The sequence below is a fragment of the Notothenia rossii genome, assembly GCF_949606895.1.
Source record: "Notothenia rossii genome assembly, chromosome: 2".
NCBI lineage: Eukaryota > Metazoa > Chordata > Actinopteri > Perciformes > Nototheniidae > Notothenia > Notothenia rossii.
This window is the reverse complement of record NC_136904.1, coordinates 13,088,020-13,109,686: the sequence shown is the minus strand read 5'-3', so window position 1 is coordinate 13,109,686 and position 21,667 is coordinate 13,088,020. Positions and strand designations below refer to the sequence as shown.

The 21,667-nt window shown below is 40.9% G+C and overlaps 1 protein-coding gene across 5 annotated transcripts in view; it reads right to left on the bottom strand.

Moving 5' to 3' along the window:
- Positions 1 to 21,667, bottom strand: part of ush2a (Usher syndrome 2A (autosomal recessive, mild)) — a 188,567-nt gene that overhangs the window by 142,556 nt on the left and 24,344 nt on the right. For all 5 annotated transcript variants that reach the window (XM_079666927.1, XM_079666929.1, XM_079666930.1 and 2 more), the window contains 10 exons: positions 20,003 to 20,217; positions 17,553 to 17,774; positions 16,289 to 16,382; positions 9,105 to 9,300; positions 8,352 to 8,482; positions 8,005 to 8,212; positions 4,568 to 4,851; positions 3,593 to 3,818; positions 3,183 to 3,320; positions 1,839 to 2,019 (listed from right to left, as the gene is read on the bottom strand). In XM_079666927.1, the coding sequence (XP_079523053.1) occupies positions 1,839 to 2,019; positions 3,183 to 3,320; positions 3,593 to 3,818; positions 4,568 to 4,851; positions 8,005 to 8,212; positions 8,352 to 8,482; positions 9,105 to 9,300; positions 16,289 to 16,382; positions 17,553 to 17,774; positions 20,003 to 20,217 (1,895 nt within the window). The remainder of the gene's footprint in view (positions 1 to 1,838; positions 2,020 to 3,182; positions 3,321 to 3,592; positions 3,819 to 4,567; positions 4,852 to 8,004; positions 8,213 to 8,351; positions 8,483 to 9,104; positions 9,301 to 16,288; positions 16,383 to 17,552; positions 17,775 to 20,002; positions 20,218 to 21,667) is intronic.

Below are 21,667 nucleotides of genomic sequence, written 5' to 3'. Positions count from 1 at the left end.
CCACAGCCTCTTAACGAGCCGCAAATTTGTCCTGTCAACTAGTGCTCAAATGCACACACAGACACATGCTCAAAAACACACAATTACAAATACACACATATGCCATATTGACTTGACCTTCACTCCGTTCCCAAGGAGAAAGAAAACACCAACATCACACCCATTCTCTCCTTTTTCATCGGCCTCAAAGTACTCTATGTGTATGAACGAGAGAGACGGTAATGTGTGTGTATTTAGTGAGATATAGCATCTGAATAGAAACAAGCATTTAACGGTGACATAACATTAAATTGCCACAATGATATTTTGTTATGTAATACTTATTTAATTAATACTATATTTATTAAGTTACTTTCAAAGATAGTTAGGTTACAACAACATACAATATATGTAAATGTAGAAGTATTGGATTATTACATGTGTAATCCCTTGTAATAAAATTATGTGTGTAAGTGAATGTGTGTATGTGCCAAAATCTAATCCCTGCAGACAGAATTACCATCATATTTCCCCGTGATGAAGTTAACACCGGTCAGCATTTTCTGACCCGGTTCTCCATGGAGACACATAGAGACACAGTACCACAACCAACCAACTGCTCACACATCAATTTGTGTGTGTGTGTGTGTCTGTGTGTAAATTCATTTGAGCAAAGCCTATTGATTGAAGAGGAAGGATAAATTACTTGATGATATTTAGATGAAGAAATCCTTATTATGGAGCGACTATGGGCACAAGTAAAGCATTCAGCACTAATAACCTCCCACTTTATTTATCATTTTTCCAGCACAATAAAAGAATACAAGACAGTAAGGCTTTGATTACACCAAAACGGCTGCTTAAAAATGGCAAAACACGTAGAGTATGGGCTGTGATGCTCAGGGTAGGGTTGGGAGGTGGTTCAGTTTGCTAATTAATATAAATAATGGGGTGCCCTTGAATTATATAGTTCACTGTAATTAAATACAGCTCATTTCAACCTCTCGTCTGCATTTACCATTGCAACTATCCTACCATATCTTAAGGCATGAAAACAAGAAGGAAGTGGTGGAGTTGTAAAGCCTCCCTCTTGCTAAGTGTGATGTTGATAAAAGTGTCAGGCTCTATGTTTTGCTCTAAAATATTTAGAATATTTTAACTTTAATTCATGTGTAAAACCAGGAGAAAAACCCACTCAAGAAATGCACTCTGTAGCATGGAATTTTTTTGCCAGCAACCATGTGGGCCTTAGAACATCCCCATCCATTTTTTATTTATTCCACTCTTTCCTCCCCCTATTTCTTTGTTAAAAGTAAACTCTTTATCAAAGTTCTTTTTTCTCCCTCCTTCCATCAATCTACCCCTCTCAGCTGTGAGGAGATCTCAGCCACAGCCTGAACACAGGGGAATACAGCTATCAGGCAAGGTCAGCTCACATACACACGGAAAAAAAACACACACTTACTCAGTGGACCACTAGTCAAACAGTTTGTGGATTATCTGTCTTTGCCAGCCTGTTGAGAGGAATTTATGTCTGTGTGCGCACCAGTACTGCACACGGTGTAACAGTTACATTTGTGTATGTGTGTTTTAAGTTGTGTGTGTGGTGCTGTGTGTGAGATAGCCTGCAGGTAGAGACATGAGCGGTAAAGGTCAAAGCAGCTCTTAACTCATGTAAGTCATATGTCTGCCCGCTAATCTGTAAACTGTCCTTACAGAGTCTGCACCCGCTGCTGTGTGTGCTCCAAGGTGGAGCTGTGTGTGTGTTCGTGTATGCGCAGGTGGTGCAATTGATTTATAGTCTGTACAAACTGCATATATGGTATTCATCTGTGTGTGATTGCCTTTGTGCGAGTTACCTTCCCAGGCCGGGGTTGAATCCAAAGAACATCTCACGACACTGGTCACAGCGCCGTCCTCCCACTGAAGGATGGACACACACACACTGTCCTGTCTGCCTCTCACAACCCCGCTGCGCTGCTCCCATAGGATGGCAGTCACACTCCGCACACACACTCTGATCTGGAGAGAGGTAAAAGCCTAGACCAAAAAAAGAGACGAAAATCAAATGGAAAAAAACATTTTGAATTTGGTTAGTAGTCTGCCATTTCCTTATTCTGCCAACAATCATGTGCATTGGGGGTTTCATTAACCATTTATTTGTAATAAAATGTAACACAAAGCCAATAGGTGTGTGTGAGGTTACATTAAGCAATCCAGCTTCTAAAGTTCGCTGTAAATCAATTCAGTTTATATTTCTCAACGCTAATATCGTCCAACAAACAAATTCGATAAATTATATTAAACCATCCTAAACTGACAGTTTAGGTAATGAGGGGGGAGCTGTAGGAGGTTTAAGTATATAAGGGGATAAATGATCTTGGCAAAGTTGTTCATCTATGTTACCATGCGACAGTAATTGATATTACATTACATTGCATTTTTTATTTATTTTTTTTTTTATTGCCTTAACTCATATTGCCTTAGTTTTTATTTTCGGGCTATTTCAGATAAAATTATGATTATTTTGTGTCTTCTGATGTTCTTTTTAACATCTGTCCATCAATACATCCATCACAAAAACCCTGTACAAAAAAACCTGACTATGCTGTTGGTCTTACTCCATTACAGACACATAACAACATCTGTTACCGCTTGTCCCATATGACACACACACACACACACACACACACACACACACACACACACACACACACACACACACACACACACACACACACACACACACACACACACACACACACACACACACACACACACACACACACACACACACACACACACACACACACACACACACACACACACACACACACACACACACACACACACACACACACACACACACACACACACACACACTTATGAGGTAATGCACACACAAAAACCAAAGTGAGATGAGTGAGAAGAAGCAATTTCCCCCCTCTATGGTGCTGTTGTTAAGACCTGGCACAAACAGGACAATCACAGAGTGGAGATCTGGCAGAGGGCATATGCCAACACATACACTAACCCACACCAGCACACAAGGAAACACACACTTAAAGTAGCAACCATTGTTCTTCACCTTTTTCAAATTTGGTTGGGGTAGTCTGAACTTTGGTCAGAAATGTATCTACCGGTACTTTATTCAATCATCCCTTGATTGTACTGTCAACCTATGTTATTGTAGAAACACTCACCAGGTCGGCAGCTACTGCAGTCCTTTCCATAACGTGTAGGGACACAAACACACTGCCCTGTGGTGCTGTCACATACTGACCCCGCCACTATCCCTCTGAGGTCACAGACACATGGCACACAGCCTTGGGACAACCTATCTATTCGACACAAAAAAGAAAATTGAAAGCAGAATAGATCAGGACGTTTTCCCACAAAGTTTCATTACTTACACAACAAAACAAACGATTAACAACACACAAATTATATTTCTACAGACAAAAGTCCTTATATGAGGTTAAAAGAAAACATAACATGCATTTTGATTTCAAATACAATAGCTCTGATGTATCTTATTTGATTATACTTGTCAAACTATACAGAGTCTGACATTTGTTATTGTTTTTGAAAACCTTTTCTGGCCCTCTCTTACTTTGGAGTTGTAAACTTCTGTTGTAGTAGTTGTGGGCACAGTTGGTACACCTTGCTCCCTCCACCCCTTCTCTGCACGGGCATTGTCCGGTCCACATATCACATACACCCTCGGGCACAGTGCCATGGGTGTCACACACACACGGCAGACAACCCAGGGAGTTTCGCTGCTCCAATGTATGGTAACCATGAAGGCAAACTTCACAGAGCCGGCCTTCCACATGTTCCTAAAAAAGAAAGGAGAAGTCGAGAAGGAGGGATGTTAAGTGTTAAGTAGTTGTATACACTATAAGTGAACACAAAAGCTGTCTGGATAAGAATTGCCAATAACGTATTGAACAGGTCAGTTACTAAATAAAGTTGACTGTCTGTTTTTATCACAACTTGTCTTAACCCGATGGCATTGTCTATTTGTCATTTATTTTTTCTGATCAGATGCCACATTGTAAATATGAATGGATTTACAAAGTCAGACAGCTGCGTGGATCAAACATGGAAGTCGATAATTCAGGTGATAAAAGAATGAATTAGAAAAATCATGGGTTAGATAACATGAAGAGAAATGCTCCAGAAGGGTCACTTGCTGCCTGATGATAAGCGAACATTTCATCATTTGACATGGATATATCAGGCAGAGGTAAGTGTCTCTACTCTTCATCTGCACAGTTAAAGAAGACTCCCAACAAAATAATACTGTACAAAATAGAAACCCTTTATCTGACCCTTTGTCCTTATCCCTGTAGTGTATGTAAGCCCATGATTTATGTTGCCTTCTTCAGTTAAAAAACTAGACAGCTTTTTATTTTTTATTATACTCCAGTTGCTTGATATCTTACAGTAAATGTATGTATTCGGTTTCCTTTGTCAGAATGTAACTGTTATTCGTTGACCACCAGAGCCATTGCAAGCTGGAAACCCCAATGGTTGACTTTACATTTAGAAATAATAATAAAGTTATAAATACTTGTTAACTTGCCTTACACACACATTGTCCTGTGTGAGGATCACAGTCTGTTCCAGGTACGGTCCCTTCTTGTGAGCAGTTGCAGGGGGCACAGGATCCCTCCAGTCGTAAACCATATGACCCCCTGCCACAAGAATCACAGCGCTGCCCCCCCACCCCGGGCTTACACTCACACTGCCCCCCCTCAGGCTCACAGTACGGGCTGAAGGAGCCCAGGGGGTCACAGTCACATGGGACACAGCCGTCTGGGTGGGACAGGTTCCAATAACCAAACTCACAGCGGTCACAGGAAAGACCTGACAAAAAAAAGAGAGGGGTGGGGGGGCATTTATAGAAATGTTGAGGAGAGTACAGAGTGATATTTTGAGAAAACCGGAAAGGAAATATAAATAAAGTGAATTAATGTTTGTTTGTTCACCAACTAGCGCTTAGCCTCTCTCCGTTTGCTGGTTTGTGTGTGTGTGCGTGGGTGGGTGAGAGAGAGAGAGAGAAATGGTGTGTGAGTGTATAAAACTGCCATCATTAGGGCCAGGCCCTCTACATATGATGGATCACTCACCTAAGGCCAAACACTTAATTTCACTGAGCGGGAAAATAAATAAATTAAACAACTACAAGAATAGGATGGAGGGAGAGGAAAAGACGAGATGGGGAGACGGAAAGATGGATAGAGGAACATAAAAATAAAAACAAATTGGTGTAAAAAAATTTTTTTTTTACTCTGTTCGATGTATAGTACTTAAAGAATAACAATCTAATTATACTTGTGGCTAAATTATATTTTCAAAATGACATAAAATCCAAGAATGCAAAAATGCAGCTTATTATTAAGGAGTTACAGTAAGTATGAAACTGTATTGAATTGTTTACTTTAAATATTAACATCTATAAAGATTTGTAATACCAGAAACAGCCTAGCAGTAAAGAATGTGAAATGAACCGATAACAGTATCACTTCAGTTGCTGATCTTTTTATTTTATTTTTATAATTATTGAATAATTACAAACACCAAAACTGTGGGAAGTTTTATGGCTCCAACAGCAGTGCCCGGCTATAAGGCCAGTTAAACTATGATATGCAGTGTGAGCGAGCAGGGCTTATTTGAATATGCCATACGTATTCCATGACAGGCAATCTGTCCCTAAATGGATGCCTGGGGGCAGCGCAGTCACCACAGCCGTTTATGAGGGAGCGTGTGTTCCTGTGCGTGGGGGAAAATGTGTGTGTGCGCTCATACATTTCTGACAGAATATCTGCACATCTGTGTTAGTGCACATGTGTGTGTGTTAGTGTGTGTGTGTCCTACTCAGTGTGCGGCAGACACTTGGCATTTCCCCTGGTCTGCCCACTTTAATGATTTTATAGATATGAATGTATTTCTCTCCATAGATCATATTTCATAATAGAGCAGTGTGTGTGTTGAGGTATGTGTGCACGACTGAGTGTACTCATATGCACAAAGACAGAATGATTCTTACAACCTGAACAATCCCGTAATATATTCTTTTAGATTAGTTTTTTTGCCAATAAAACTACAGTTTATTAAAAACCACACACCCACTGTAAGTAGTGATAATATGTTCCATTCATATTTTACACATTAAGCAGCACAAGTTGGCATTTGCGAATCCTATTTTTGCTGCTAATCTGTTGATAGCAAATTGCACAGTCCTACTAACACAATAGAAAAAGTGAGAAGAGAGAAGAAGAGAAAGAAACATCAGAAGATAATAAAAAGGAAGGAAAGGTGAGAACATTAGAGAACAGAATTTGTTAGAACAAATTAGATCAGGGCAGAAAGGAGGTAATTTTGTGTTTAGGCGCGCGTGTTTGCCCGCGTGCATGTGAGTGTGTGTTTTCGGGACATGGCCCAGCCCTTTTATCAGTAGCCAGCTGGTTAACAGGCTCATGCATCACCATTTCAAACACTATTATGAACACACTGCACTCTGGCACCTTGTTATGAATGTGCATGTGTGTATCTGTGTGCACACATTTCAATTCCCTCCTTCTGAAGCGTGCCTGCCATTTCTCTACTCAAAGTATCAGCTTGGCGGTAATAAATTGCCATAATCAAATCTCATTTCGGAAAAATACCTGTGGGAGCAACCAGACAAACAAGGATGGAAAAAACCGGAAAGTAGGTCTTGCAAGACGGAGTATGAAAAATACAAGGGGCTGCAGCAGTTTGTTTTAATCAACTTGGCATTGAATTAGAGAATTAAATACCAGCTTAGTCCTTGATGGCATGCATGTTTGCACACACACACACACACACACACACACACACACACACACACACACACACACACACACACACACACACACACACACACACACACACACACACACACACACACACACACACACACACACACACACACACACACACACACACACACACACACACACACACACACACACACACACGTACAATCTTACAATACAAACGTTCGTCTAAGACAAAAGTAGATGAACACACGGTCACATCCAGGCACTTTCTCTTTTACATACACATTAACATAAAAAAAGACACACATTAACAAGTTTAGATACACATTCCCGCACACACACGCACAACCGTGGGCCCTTGATAGCGAAGCTTAGCAATAACCATGATGCGTTGCGTTGAGGAGCGTTGGCCGGTTTTGCATTTCATACGAGCCTGCTCTTCAAAGACACACAGGGGAGAGAGTGAAACCATTTATCACAAAGAGAAGCACAACCACTGGAAGCACCCCCAGCAGAAAAGCCTGTTTATTTTGGCTGGCAAAATACTTTGGGATGTGTGTGTGTGTGTGTGTGTGTGTGTGTGTGTGTGTGTGTGTGTGTGTGTGTGTGTGTGTGTGTGTGTGTGTGTGTGTGTGTGTGTGTGTGTGTGTGTGTGTGTGTGTGTGTGCATGTGATTTCGCCTGTGTGTATACAAGTGCCTGATTCGGTCTGTGCACCTAGTACTGTATATCTCCTTTTTTGGGCACCCAAATGAGCAGCTGTGCCTTTGTATTAATTAGGATGCAGTTACTGGACAATTTGAAAGAGTAACTGAATTAATGAAAAGTACAAGTTATCAACAAAGTACATTTTGTGAGAGAAACAATTTACGAGAGCACATTTGGAGTGGACATGATTGCGGCTGTGGTAACATACTAGGGCCTGAAGATATTGTTGATATTGACCTTAAGAGTTTCATCTTAATTAAACCCCTACTCAAAATGAGGTTGCCATGCTTGTATAGGTGGAATTTAGGGAGATGGTATGAAATTCCATAGTTGTTACACTGCCTCAAAAAGTTTATTGACAGCAGGAGGACAGACACAGCTCTGACACATGATTGTTGAGAAATACACCACAAAAGCAGAGGCAACCAAACTTCAAATATGTTGTTTAGATACAATTCATTTCTCACAAGAATCTCAGAATTCATGTTTTATCTGAATTGTCTGTTTACCTGTGACATGGAGTTTACACTGGCAGAGTCCTGTGTACGGGTTGCAACTGTGATCTCCTTCTGTTGCGTTGTTGATGATGCCAAGGTCACTGCAGTTACAGCGGGTGCAGCCGTTTGGATTCGAGGCGGTAAGACCGTACCATCCAGATAGACAGTCTGTACACCGACGACCTGTTACTGCGACCTTACACTGACACTGACCTCCTGCCTGCACGCCAGAAATAAAGAAGAGAAGAGGGACAGGCAAAAACAAGAAGATTTTCAACCAGCCTGAAAACGTTGAAATCACATATTTGAAATGTAGGACCCACTCGTCACCACCAGTTTGCTGTTTGTGTTGGGTGTACCTCGGAGCACTCCTTGCTGCTGTTGACTGTTCCAGGAGTGTTACAGTTGCAAGGTTGACACAAATCCCCTGAAGTGGGATCGGATTCCTCCAGCCAGAAAAATCCACTTCTACACAGCTCACAGTTTTTACCTGAGAGACAGAAAGAGAGTAAGATATAGAGCAAGAAAGTCAAATGATCAGGTACAATTCCTAAAGGGATCCAGAGAGACATTCATGTCAAACACCATCCTTTGTTGCCCCATTAGGAAAGTCATCATAAAAAGGTGAGTGACAAACACTTGAGCATGGCACATAGGCTAATAAGCAGCATGAAATACTTCATAACCACCTTCCAAATGACCACAGCCATCAATTCCAAATTAGTTTTATAATATATAATTCCCCCTAACCTTCTAATTTCACCTATTACTGCTGAGAAGACCTTAAACAGTAAGGATAAGGCATCCATTTACAGTATATATATATTTATTAAAACTATCTAAGTTGTGTCGAACGGTATTTGTCTTTATCTGTTTTTACAAAAATACCACAATTTTCTGTTTACATGGCTGGCTAAATGTACAGAAATAACAGCAAAAATACGTTTTTTGGCTCAAAATCTTGAAATAATAAAAAGGAATTGTGAAGGATTATGATACACAGTCTTTAATTGTTTCAAAGTTCTTTAACTTTAAGGTTGATTGAAGAGACATACTGACAAAATGTTTTTACAAACTTTGAATAAGATAATTCTATAACTTGTATCGCTAACCTGTGGTGTTGTGCATGCAGTGGTCACAGACCCCTCCTCCTCCTCGATAGTGCTCATCAGGCTGTTCATCGACTCCCTCATCGTAGTGGCAGGAGAGGGCGTGGCCGTGACACTGACAAGGCCGGCAGTTCATAGGCTGGAGCTGGTCACCTGACCTGAATGGCTTGTCATTGTAGAGAGGCGCACAGCGTTGGCACTGTTAAGATAAAAGCCACATATTGTTTATAAATACAGACATACATTTATTCCTTTATTTATGTATAAGCTAACATACTGTTTGTATCTATAAGCTACCAAACTGTTTGCTGCAAAAATTATCTCTAAAATAATCAGACCTTGGTTTTAACCCTAATGATTGCAATCAGAGATGCAAGTTTACACAGATAAAATACATTTAAATGAATAACAGTCTTGGTGGTTAGAGATTATGAATGTTCACAAGCATTCATATTAAGCAAAGACATTTAGAACATCGTAAAATGGTCCCATGACAAGTAAAATGCTTCCTTCAATAGAACAAAGACAGATAAGACGAAAAGAAGAGAGAAAGAGAAACACAGAAAGAGAAAGAGGGGGGAATGGAAAGACAGAAGACTCAGCGGCCCGTGTCAATCTAAATCTAAAGAGAGAGAATAATAATACCCATAACTGAATAAAACAAGGAGGAATGTATTCTTTGCTATATAAATATAAAGAGCCAGTACAGTTAGACACACACATGCACAAACGCACACACACAGCATAGGGAAATCGGACTGCTAATGAGGAGTGACTTGCAACAGCCAGGGCCCTCACACAGGCCCACTTTCATGTCAAAATAAACATACCAAGGTGTGTGAAGGGGGGGAGGAAGGGGGAAAAGTGACATCAAAAATGTATTTTTCTGTTGCAGAGAGCAGCAACGGCAAGAAGCAGCAAGTACAAGCCCTTTGATTTTGTTCAGCAGTCAGTACAAATTATGGTGGACAAGGGGGGCATCAAATGGCGGGATTAAAAATGTATTAAAAAACACAGGAGTTCCTCCCATGTGTGACACATGCAGACCTGCACTGGGCCCATTATGTATGACACACAGAGGAGGGGGGAGCCAGGGGGAGGGAGGGGGAAGGGTAGAGTGAAGATGGAAATGGGGGGGAAAGGCTCCTATTTTGTATATGAGAGAAAAGGGGGAGGAGGTAAGGGAACATGCAGGAAACTGATGTGAACAGAAATGATGGGAAAAATTCCTTTGTGTTTGAAAGATTAGGACTGGGGGGACAGAAAGACAAGAAACACACAGAGAAAACTATCCACAAGTGTGTGAGCAAGGGATGTGGGGCGGAAAAGGAAGACAAAGAGAGAGATCAAAAATAAAATCATGTTAATACGTAAAGAAGACAAAAGGCCTGTGTTCTGGAGCTACAACACGACACAACGCTCAGGACCAAACATAGTCAAACACACAAAATCCAATCAAACAGTCATTACATTTTTAGATTTGAAAAGGTTTCCATGTTGAGTGTTTTTCACCAAAATACAGTTTGTGTATCCTTGAGGTGGTCAAAAAGTCAACAGGTTCTTTAAAAGGTATGCAGAAACTCTTATGTCACATAGCCATAACACCATTGTGTTGAATTCCTCACTGTAATTGTATTAACTTAACTTATCCATATGTGTAGACTACACTCTTTGTAATATATTTACCAGGTAATTTAGTCCTTATTTTTGTGACTCTAAATAACAGAATCAGAATGTTGTTGTTGCCATGGCCAGACATGATTGAATAAAGAAGAGCATTTTGAAAACAGTAGCAGGAAAGGGGACTGTCTGCTTATTTACAAAACATATTTAAGAAACACTTCCTCTCTACCGAATGAACAAGATCTAAAGGGTTTGAGGGTTTGCATTTCTGTATATTTGTGTGTGTGTGTTTGTGCGTCTGTGGGTGTGTGCATCCAGAGCAGTGGTTCCCTGTGGGGCGATTATTAACAGGATATAATGAAGCAGCAGGAGACTCTCAGGAGACAAGATGCACACACTTACCAACAACCACCAACACAAGAGTCAAATAGAAACACGCGTGTAAACATGCACACACACACACACACACACACACACACACACACACACACACACACACACACACACACACACACACACACACACACACACACACACACACACACACACACACACACACACACACACACACACACACACACACACACACACACACACACACACACACACACACACACACACACACACACACACACACACACACACACACACACACACACACACACACACACACACACACACACACACACACACACACACACACACACACACACACACACACACACACACACACACACACACACACACACTGAAGAGTTTGTCTTGGGACATGACATTCCACAGGAGTGTTGGTTGTTTGCATGTTACTGTTTGCTCTGTCTGTCATGCTGTTTGGTTTTGAATATGAAATCAGACTAACAGTAACTTTGTGACTTCCTGTTTGTCCGTGCTGCTTTTCCACTTCTGCCCATCTGTCTTTGTAGTTGCCCGTGTGTCTCTCTGCAGCTCTTTGCCCCGAAACGTTTCACATATCAAAAGGTACTTTTCTTTCTGCACTTCGAAAAGGAAGGCTCTCACTAGATCTCACTCTTCATCCGCTGGGGATGCGTTGAAGAGCGAGATGTACTCCTCTCCCATTTCTCCCTCCCTTTTCATTCCTCTTTCGTCTCCTCTACCTCTGTGCCTCCTCGTTCTTCCCACCCTTCCTTCCTCTTCCATCTCCTCTCTTTCTGAAAAACAAATCACTCTGTACATCTCTCCGGGCTTCCCACCTCTCCCCTTCCTCACTCTCTTCCCCCTGTCTCTCTACCGTCCTCCAACCGCTTGTTCTCATAGCCACGGTGAGTATGTGAGCAGGAAATATTACCATACCAAATGAAAGGGAGAGGATTTTTTCTTCCTTCTCTTTTCTTTTCATTCAACATTGCGTTACCTTCCCTCTCTCCCAGCCTGCTAATTAGTCGGGGGACTGGTGTTTGGGAGTTAAAAGGAAACGGCACACGTTCATTCTCTTCTTCATACAAAAGGTTTTGATGGCGCTCCATCATCTGCAAATAGTACCAGCGGCTAAAAAAGGACAGCGCACACTAAGGATCGAGTGTACATGGTTTTGATTTCGATTTTAATTGTCTTTCTGCAAATGTCCAGTCTTCTTTAACACATTTTCTAGCTTAAAACATTCAAAAACCAAGAAATTGTATTTTTACTGTGTGGTTCAAAACACTTTCATCGCTACTTAATGATAGTCTGACTCCTGACTCTAAAATCTTTGATACAAGCAAACGGCCATATTATGTTCATGTTGAAGTCAATTTGTTTACAAACAATTAGACTAGACTTCAGACATGATCAAATCCTAAATAAGCTAATTGTGGCAGCACAGGACGTAAATAATGATATTATTATACTTCTACAAATATAACCAAATGTCTTGAAAGTTTGGTTTAATGTATACAAATGAATGTGTGCTGGGTACTCTGTTGCAGAGTAAAGAATAACATCTTATTTTCACTCTGAATGTTCCGACAAAACCTGCTGAGTGAGGAGCCTTCTTTAATGGATATGTGGACATTCAGATGGCCTGTCACTAGCGTGTGTGTGTGTGTGTGTGTGTGTGTGTGTGTGTGTGTGTGTGTGTGTGTGTGTGTGTGTGTGTGTGTGTGTGTGTGTGTGTGTGTGTGTGTGTGTGTGTGTGTGTGTGTGTGTGTGGTGTGTGTGTATATGTGTGTGGGTGTGCGTGTTAATCTGCTGGGGCAACTCATCTTATCCTAAATGCCATGACCAATTTCACGCTCTCACTGGAAAGGTCGTGCCACTGGCGTGTGTGTGTGAGCATGTTTGTGTGTACACACCGGTGTTGTGAGTATCTGAAGTTAACCCGGTTAACCCCAGCGTAGGTGAAAATCTGCTGCTGAGGCAGACTTTAGCTACAGAGACCCTGGACAACGCTACTTAACGTCACTAGCCATCAATATCTATCCCACACACAGATGGAAGCACAGACACACGCCTTTTTCAGAACTGATATATAAACATATACAGCCCAAACAATCTCGACTATAAACATACACACAGGCACACAAACATTCACACAAATTGTTCAAAAATGCAGCTGGACAAAGTGTTATGTAACCAAGACCAAGAACACTCAAGTTGTCTAAAGATACATTTAAGGTGGGTTAAGATTGCATCTTACTTTTTGTAACACTTAAATCGGACGTCATTGAATCTGGAAAGAGGCTATTTTGAACCGTAAAAAGACAGGGGCATGTACAACCGAAAACTGGGCTTGTGACGTGATGTTATGATATATCTTTCAGACATGACTGAATCCATCAGCTGTGGAGAGACAGAGTGACAGAATGAGAGATCAACTCCGACACAGAGTGCACAGACGAAAGAATCAAAAGAAAGAGTGAAAAGTGGGCGCGGGTGTGTGCGTTTGGGTGCACGTGTGTTTAAGCATGTGTGAGAGAGTTTAAGTGTGTGTCTTCCAAGGCCCCCGTTGATCATCTTGACACATGTCTGAGCATTTCTGTCACTTTAATGTCACTGAGGAAATTCTGCAGATTAGTACAACATCCGTCATGGTGCCGGGCCGATCCAAGTCAACAGAACGCATGCAATATTAAACGCTAATATTCCCCACAGCCTTTTATGCTCCAATGTTACAGAGACAGAAGGAAGGTCCTGAATATTCACTCAGAGAGATGACATGGACAGGTTTGGGAGAAAAGTGCATACAGAGGCACACAGACACACACAGGCAAAGATGATCACACAAAAAAAGACTCATTACGGTCTATATATTATTTTTCACAGAAGCAGAGCTCTAATAGTATCATTGACATAAAACACACACACACATATACATCCATATTTCTTATTTCCATTGCATTTCTTTAACACAAAGGAACTACTGTACGTACGAGTGAGAAGAAAAGAAACAGATAGGGAGGATGGAAAGACATGAGACGGAAATAAAAATGGAAATAAGAGAGGGATGAAACATGAGAAACCGAGTCAGATGGGAATGAATTAAATACTTAGAAAGCGAGGCAATAAAGAGTGAGGGGGAGTAGAGAAAACGGCTGAGTGAAATGAAGCGAAAGACAAACAGAGAAAGAAAGAGAGCTGATTAGAGATGCATGCTGAGGGAATGTCATTGTTCTAGTCGATTTGAGACATTATTTAAACTAAGACCCGGGAGAGAAAGACGGAGTATGAGAGAGAGAGAGAGAGAGAGAGAGAGAGAGAGAGTGATCGACAAAGGGAAGTGGATGGCGGTGGGAGTGGGATGTATAAAAGCAGAAATTCAGATGGTGAGAAAGACAAAAAGAGACCCCTGCATTGGTCTGGAAGGATGGCATAAAAATGACTTGTTTGTGTGTGTGTTTAGAAATGCCTCTATTAAAACTTTTATTTGAGTCTGTAGTTCATATAAGACAACACAACTATTAAATGCAAGGGTGTGCGTAGGAGGATGATGGTTATTTGAGTTTGAGAGTACGCAAGACAGGCAATTGAACAGCTGCTTGTGGACAGCTGTACTTCTCCACTGATGTCCTCTGTTGCCTCTGTATGAAACATACTCACACACACGCGCACACACACAACCTAATACACAAACGCAGGTGTATGAATGATACATAGGTGGTGAATTATGCATGCTGTCCTGTGTTACAGTGAGGTGGAGCAGTCACACTGAACTTTTCACTGCTGACCGACTACAGGCTCTGTCGGGGAGATGCCCACTTCTGTCTGCCACGATGGATTTGCTCTCCTGCGAGCAAAGGCCTGGTTCTGAGGCCGTGGTTAACATCAAACCGAGACTGAAATCAAATGATAAACTCACATCCTGCAGCATATCAGTGTGTGAGTAATCCCTATGGGATCATAGTTTTGGTTTAACTAGAGAATGCCACGAGATTAAATAAGTAACTGTGATCAGAAACAAAATCATATCAGCTGTGACAGAGGCTTTTCACCTAAAAATTATTAACCCAATAATGACATTTTAGCTCAAATTCAAACCAAGAGCTGGTTGACGTATTATTCCATTAATGCACACGTGTGTCAAAGTTAATCACACTCTATCATTGTTTGAACACAAAAGCAAACCACATTAAAACTTCAAAGTTAGCATGAAGACAGCTGAGTTAAAGTGTTTCCAGGTAAGGATATTTGAAAGCAAGAGAACACTATTAGACTAGAGTAAAGTTTTAGATTAGAAAAGTGACATACTGTAAATCTAATCTAAGACACCACATATTCAGTTATCATAAATCACACAACCCATACACGAGTCCGGCGCCAACAAGGCTGATGTCAGCTGTCAGTTATTTACAACTTTGACAGCCTCCAGTTTATTACCTGATTTAGCAGTCTGACCGCACTGATAGCTGTCCATTAACCAAAACGTCAGGTGCAACGCAGCACCGCCTGGCACTGCGGGTATACAGCATGTGTCCAGAAGCACAGCAGCACTTAAATCCACTCAATCACTTTCTCAGCAATGACAAATAAAACCCAAGAATAAAACCCGACGAAAAATAAGAGGGAACATATATTTAGCTGTGTGTGTGTGTGTGTGTGTGTGTGTGTGTGTGTGTGTGTGTGTGTGTGTGTGTGTGTGTGTGTGTGTGTGTGTGTGTGTGTGTGTGTGTGTGTGTGTGTGTGTGTGTGTGTGTGTGTGTGTGTGTGTGTGTGTGTGTGTGTGTGTGTGTGTGTGTGTGTGTGTGTGTGTGTGTTATAAGTAAAGTATCCTTTATATCATCAAGAAGTAAACTGCTTAATTAAGACCATAAGGAGATTCTCCCCAGGGGGGCTCCTCTTTTCTAACTGTTTGTTTGTATATGCTTGAACTTGAAATGAATGAACACTGTATGTGGATCTAACACTGATTGTGATATTTGGGAATACAAATCCACAGAAAAGACAACTCAGTGAAAAACAAACTGTATGTGTTTGAGTAGAAGGAGCTTGTGTGGCGACATGACCCTATAAAAACCCTTAAAACGTATACTGTATCAGACACTAACTTACATGGTGTGTGAGGTCTTACGTCACAGTTACAGATAGGGTTCAGAAGACATGTTGTTTTTCTGATCATGTTTGTTACTCACATTGTTTCCCTCTGTGTGGCTCTCAGGCAGACACAGACAGCGGTAGGGCTTCACACTGGTCTCACAGTGGTCTGCATGGCCGTGACACTCACATCTGGCCAGATGATAAAGGGAAGAAAGGAAATATAAACAAAACTGCAATGTACAAACTATTTTTGTTACAATGAAAAAAAGTAGTGGCATCAATAAAAAGGTAAACAGCAATAATGCCTATTTTTCATATGTTAAGAATCGACAAGTCTCAAGCCTCATTAACAATGACGTAATCACCAATATAAAAAGTGAAGTAAATTATAGTTTTTCATCTAGCCCATACACTACAAAAAAAAGAAAGAAAAAAGATTATTAATCTAGTCAAATAAACACAAAAACAAGACTACCCAAAGAAACTTAACTTAGTCAATACAAAAGTAAGGCAGTTGAGGAAAATTGCTATAAAAAAGTGTCTCTCTACCAAAAGACTAGCTCAGCGTGGCTTCCCTTTTACAGCTGATGAATATGCCAAGCTGATATTGAACTGAGAAGGGATGCAATTATTATTGGACAAATGAGGCCTATGAGTGCAGACAAAAACATACGCACTGAGGTTATGCTGGTACTCTCTCTTGCCAACAAGCATATTTACATGCCATACACAGATAGAAGAGAGATGTAAGAAGTATGAAAGAGAGGAGGGAGACTGGGAGGGATGAAGAATGCACAGATGAGATTTCAGCAGCTCCAAATCTCTGTTTCTCCACTTCACTGTAACAAGCTACTAATTAAAACAGCTTAGAGGGAGGGGGAGGGGGAGACAGAGTTAGAGATGATTGCCTCCTGCATAATCCTATAATTACCACAGTCATAAAAAACAGTCACTCTGTCAGTCTAATGAAGAGATGTTTTCACAATTACTCTCAGAAAGCTCTCCTGATACTCAACACACTCAAATATGTTTTCTAGATGTCAAACTGTGCTCAGAAATTTGAACAAATCAACAGTGAAAAGATCTTCAAGTGTTACTTTTTCAACAAATCAAGCTGCTAAATAAAAATGGTGACAGGACTAACTGAACATTGGAATGATGCTACATATGGTGATTCCTCTGCATAAGCTCATATGAATGATTTGATGTATGACAAATCAAATGTTGAATTTTTTTTTACAACATACCACAGATTTACATATCCATAAGAGATCATTTATCTGCAAAGAAAACATCCACCAACAGATCTCAGAAGCAGATGAGATTCAGTGGGATCTCTGTCTACATGTGTGTCCTCACCTGCCACTGATGGTGATTTCATTGATGGCATAGTATCTGTGTCTCTGGTTCACCCCCGCTGCCCTGCTGTTGGATTGTCCACTCAGGTGTATCCTGACCTGGGTGGCATGTGCCATCTTCTGCAGAGCAGGGGTGTTGTAGAAGTCGTTATATCCCGGACGCAGGTTTGGCTCCGGGGTTAGCAGGCTGAATATGATGTTACCTCCTGAGAAGGGTAAATCGCTGAAACACAGAAACATAAACACACATTGTGCCAGTTATTTTAGAGGTAAGTGTCTAGATCACAACTTTGAAAACAAACTAATCCAAGGGTTCGTTAGAAAGAGGGATTTACAATATATATTTGAGTAAAACTAATACATCTGAACTGATATACCAGATTGTTTAAACTATCAAATATAAATATAAAGGTATCAGCCTTGAAGTCCAACATCGTTCAGGAAACAGTGTCCAATAGAAAAACAACACAGCTAAACACACTATATGATTGCAAAGACAAAATCAACTTGACATCTACAGGCTTCTTTTTTCCTTTTGTCTTAATTTCGACCGCTTCAAATAAACCTAAAATGCAGCTGAAATCATAGACAACAAACAATTACCACCTTACCTCCTCCGATAATCCTGGGAGAGCACCGCCATTTTTTTAAATGAACCCCTAACAAATGGCTGCCACTACTGATATTTCATAGATTTTTTGGTGGTGATTCTGAACACAGTGTTGGGTCAATAACCTTGTCAAATCATAAACAAAAAATATGTACTGTAAAAAATACACTTATTTATGGATATACTTGCAGAATAACTGTACATTTCAGCCAGAACCCAGAGCACAAACCAAAATATTGTAAATCAAATGTGAATTGGCGCCAGTTCTACAGCTGTAATCGATGAATTAACTCTACAACAGGAGCACCCCACATACGTGTATCTACAGCAGGTTCCAGCTCTTTCTTTCTATTGCTCTGGGTAATGCTTTTTATCTGACAAAAATACATGTTTACTTGTTTATCTGTACATGTAGACAAGATGCAAAAGGATCACTTACAGCACTCCTGGAGCAGTACTGTAATTGACTGGTGTGAAAACACCTGAAAGACTGAGGCGTGCTTGAATTTATCTTGCCAGACACTCCAGCGGCCTCAGAGGAGGCAATGTCTCTTGTGGGATTAAATAAATCTTGTGAGATAAAACATATAAATCTTTCAAGATCAAAGACAGTGCTCTTTTTATCAACCACTAATGTCACAGAGGGTGCTATTATGTTGCCCATGTGAGGTTCAATTGCTCTCATGCCAAATTAACTAATGCTTATAACTGTGCCAGGAAAGGTTGTATGTGATATCATTTGTCAATCAAGTGAAAAATAAGCAATGACTAAATAATCTGTGATCTATTCATACCTGTTCTATCTAATGCCAACCAAGACCTTGATACAAGCAGCTCTGCCAAGATTCAGTGTGTGAGAATGTGTGTGTGTGTGTGTGTGTGTGTGTGTGTGTGTGTGTGTGTGTGTGTGTGTGTGTGTGTGTGCATGTTAAGACCATGTTCCAAGGCCAGCTCTCCATCTAGTGCCAATGGAGAGCCTGTTAACGGTCATGTGCCAAAGCAGCACTGTAGGTGGTTAGCTTTAGAAACCTAGTCACTGAGAGCGTGCCAGGGTGTGTGTGTGTGTGTGTGTGTGTGTGTGTGTGTGTGTGTGTGTGTGTGTGTGTGTGTGTGTGTGTGTGTGTGTGTGTGTGTGTGTGTGTGTGTGTGTGTGTGTGTGTGTGTGTGTGTGTGTGTGTGTGTGTGTGTGTGTAAACATTATAGATGAGTTATGGGTATGTGTTTGATTTCCTTTGATTTCTTTCGATTTCTGTGTGTGTGTTTGTACTTTTTTTATTGAGCGTTGCCAGTCACCTTTGTGTAATCTCCTCTACCATAAAGAGGCCATGACCACCCAGCAGCATATTCTCCTCTGGGGTGAATGCCACAAACAGTATGACAGACTGTTTGAGGTGTTTATTTTAAGTTTTCTCATGAAGATGATTAAAATCAGTTTCAAACCGGATGATGATGCTTATTCAAATTCATTAAAAACCGTGCTTAGCATCCTTTTAATCACTAAAGATGTGTTTGCCCCACCTGATTGCCACAGAATTAATAATATGTTTTAGTTTTTAATGATAATTTGCTTTATCACGTTGTCGTCCAGTCAAAAATGCAAACGCTTCAGGCAGCTAAAGGATTGTTCCCCTTCTTTGAGAGGGTACAATGTTGCCTCTTTTTTGGACCCAATTCAGTGATAAAACATATCAAAAGACGAGAAAAACATGTTAGGTCCTTGTTCTAAGATTGTGTAAACTTCAAAAATATTTACAGTGTCTGATCTTTTTTTCCCTTTTTACCATCAGGTCAATAATAATGACTATTTTTCACACCCACTCAGCTGTGTACATGGTACCTACCTGGACAGCTGCAGACAGTTGACTGAGTCTGGCCTCAGCAAAGGCCCGTCGTTCTGCATTTCAAACACACTGCAGTTGTTGGCCATATATTGCCAGTCCAACCAGAGCTGTTCTGTGGCAATGCCACTCTCAAGCTCTGCAATGTCAAGCCTCCGTCTTTGGATCAGAACGGACTCAGGCAGGAGCCCGCCAAACTGAACTATAACATAGAATATCTGGAGGAAAGGGGAATACAAGTTAGCATGAATAGAACCAGATGTACAATGTACTGCAATCCAGAACCACCAATGAATTATTCTATTGTTGTGTTGAGGCTTTGCTCACACTGTCAGACATATTTATTCACCTCTATGGTAACTTTTGAGGTCATAGTAAAAGGGGCATTTGTTTTGCATCAAATTATTTTGTTTAATTTCGTAAGGGTATTGAAAAACAAGAAAACAAATTGGTCAATTACTGTTCATCGCATCAAATCACATTTTATGAAGATCTTGTGCAGTCTTAGTCTCTTTCAAATGGTAAAATGTGAGTGGTAGTAGTTTCCTATAGCACATGAACTGTGTGTGTGTGTGTGTGTAGGTGTGTGTATGTGTGTTAAGTGTTATCTGCCCCTCTACAGTGTGGGCTGGGACACTGGGTTACACAGCAGGGAGCGCATTAAGCCACCAGCACTGCGCAATCCCAAACACACACCAACACACACACACACAACCGGAACTTCAGAAAGTGTCTTTTATCTGGGGACTTGAGTTGAGCTACCGCGTCAGGACAGCTCCCAAAATCCTGCTCACACTCACATACACACTTCAGAGAAAAGAGGGACGAGCCTTTTGACAGCCCCAGTGTCGTCAACGCCCAAATCCAGCAATATCTCTCCCTCCCTCCCTCCCTCCCTCCGCCCCCCCGTCTGTCTCTCACTGCAGTGCTTAGAGCGAGGATGAAACTACTGTCCACCACAGGTGCAAGCAGAAAGATACTACAGCGTTTGTGTTGTAGCATTTCAACTCCAAAACGATGGAATTTAGTTGCCTGTCCAACCCACAGTAGCTAGCATTGAAGTCAGGGGGCTGATACAGTACTGAAAAGACACAATGATCCAAATAACCCTAAATCTGAGGGGGGCCAACACTTGTTATCCCACATTGCCTCACCACTGGGACCACGATCCCATGTGGATCTCAGGCTCAGCATTGGAATAAAAAGGATTGGATTAACAATCATTGGGATACTCTAACCTCATTGCACACTTTGACGCCCACTGCAAGCCCTCTTAATTGTATGTTTTGTAATAATGCTTTAATAAAGACAATATAAATACAGCACTATAGATGCTTCTCCATTTGAATATTGATAGTTAATATTGCAGTGAGCACTTTAGAAATAAATTCTGTTTTACATGGTATATGAATGACAAGACTCCTTTATTTGTTAGTTATAATGTACGAGGTAAAAAATGCAAACCGGCATGAATGGCCGCTAGGGAACAACTTGGGATTTTCTAACAGTCTGTGTGGGGGTCAGTGGTGTCAAATTATAATAATGGTGTGTTTAAACTCTGTAAGTGTGATTCAAAAATATGTCAACAGAATATGTTGTCTATTGTAAGGATCGAACCCAAGGCCTGACAGATACAGGCTGGTATCTTTACTTGTCCATTTTACTGGC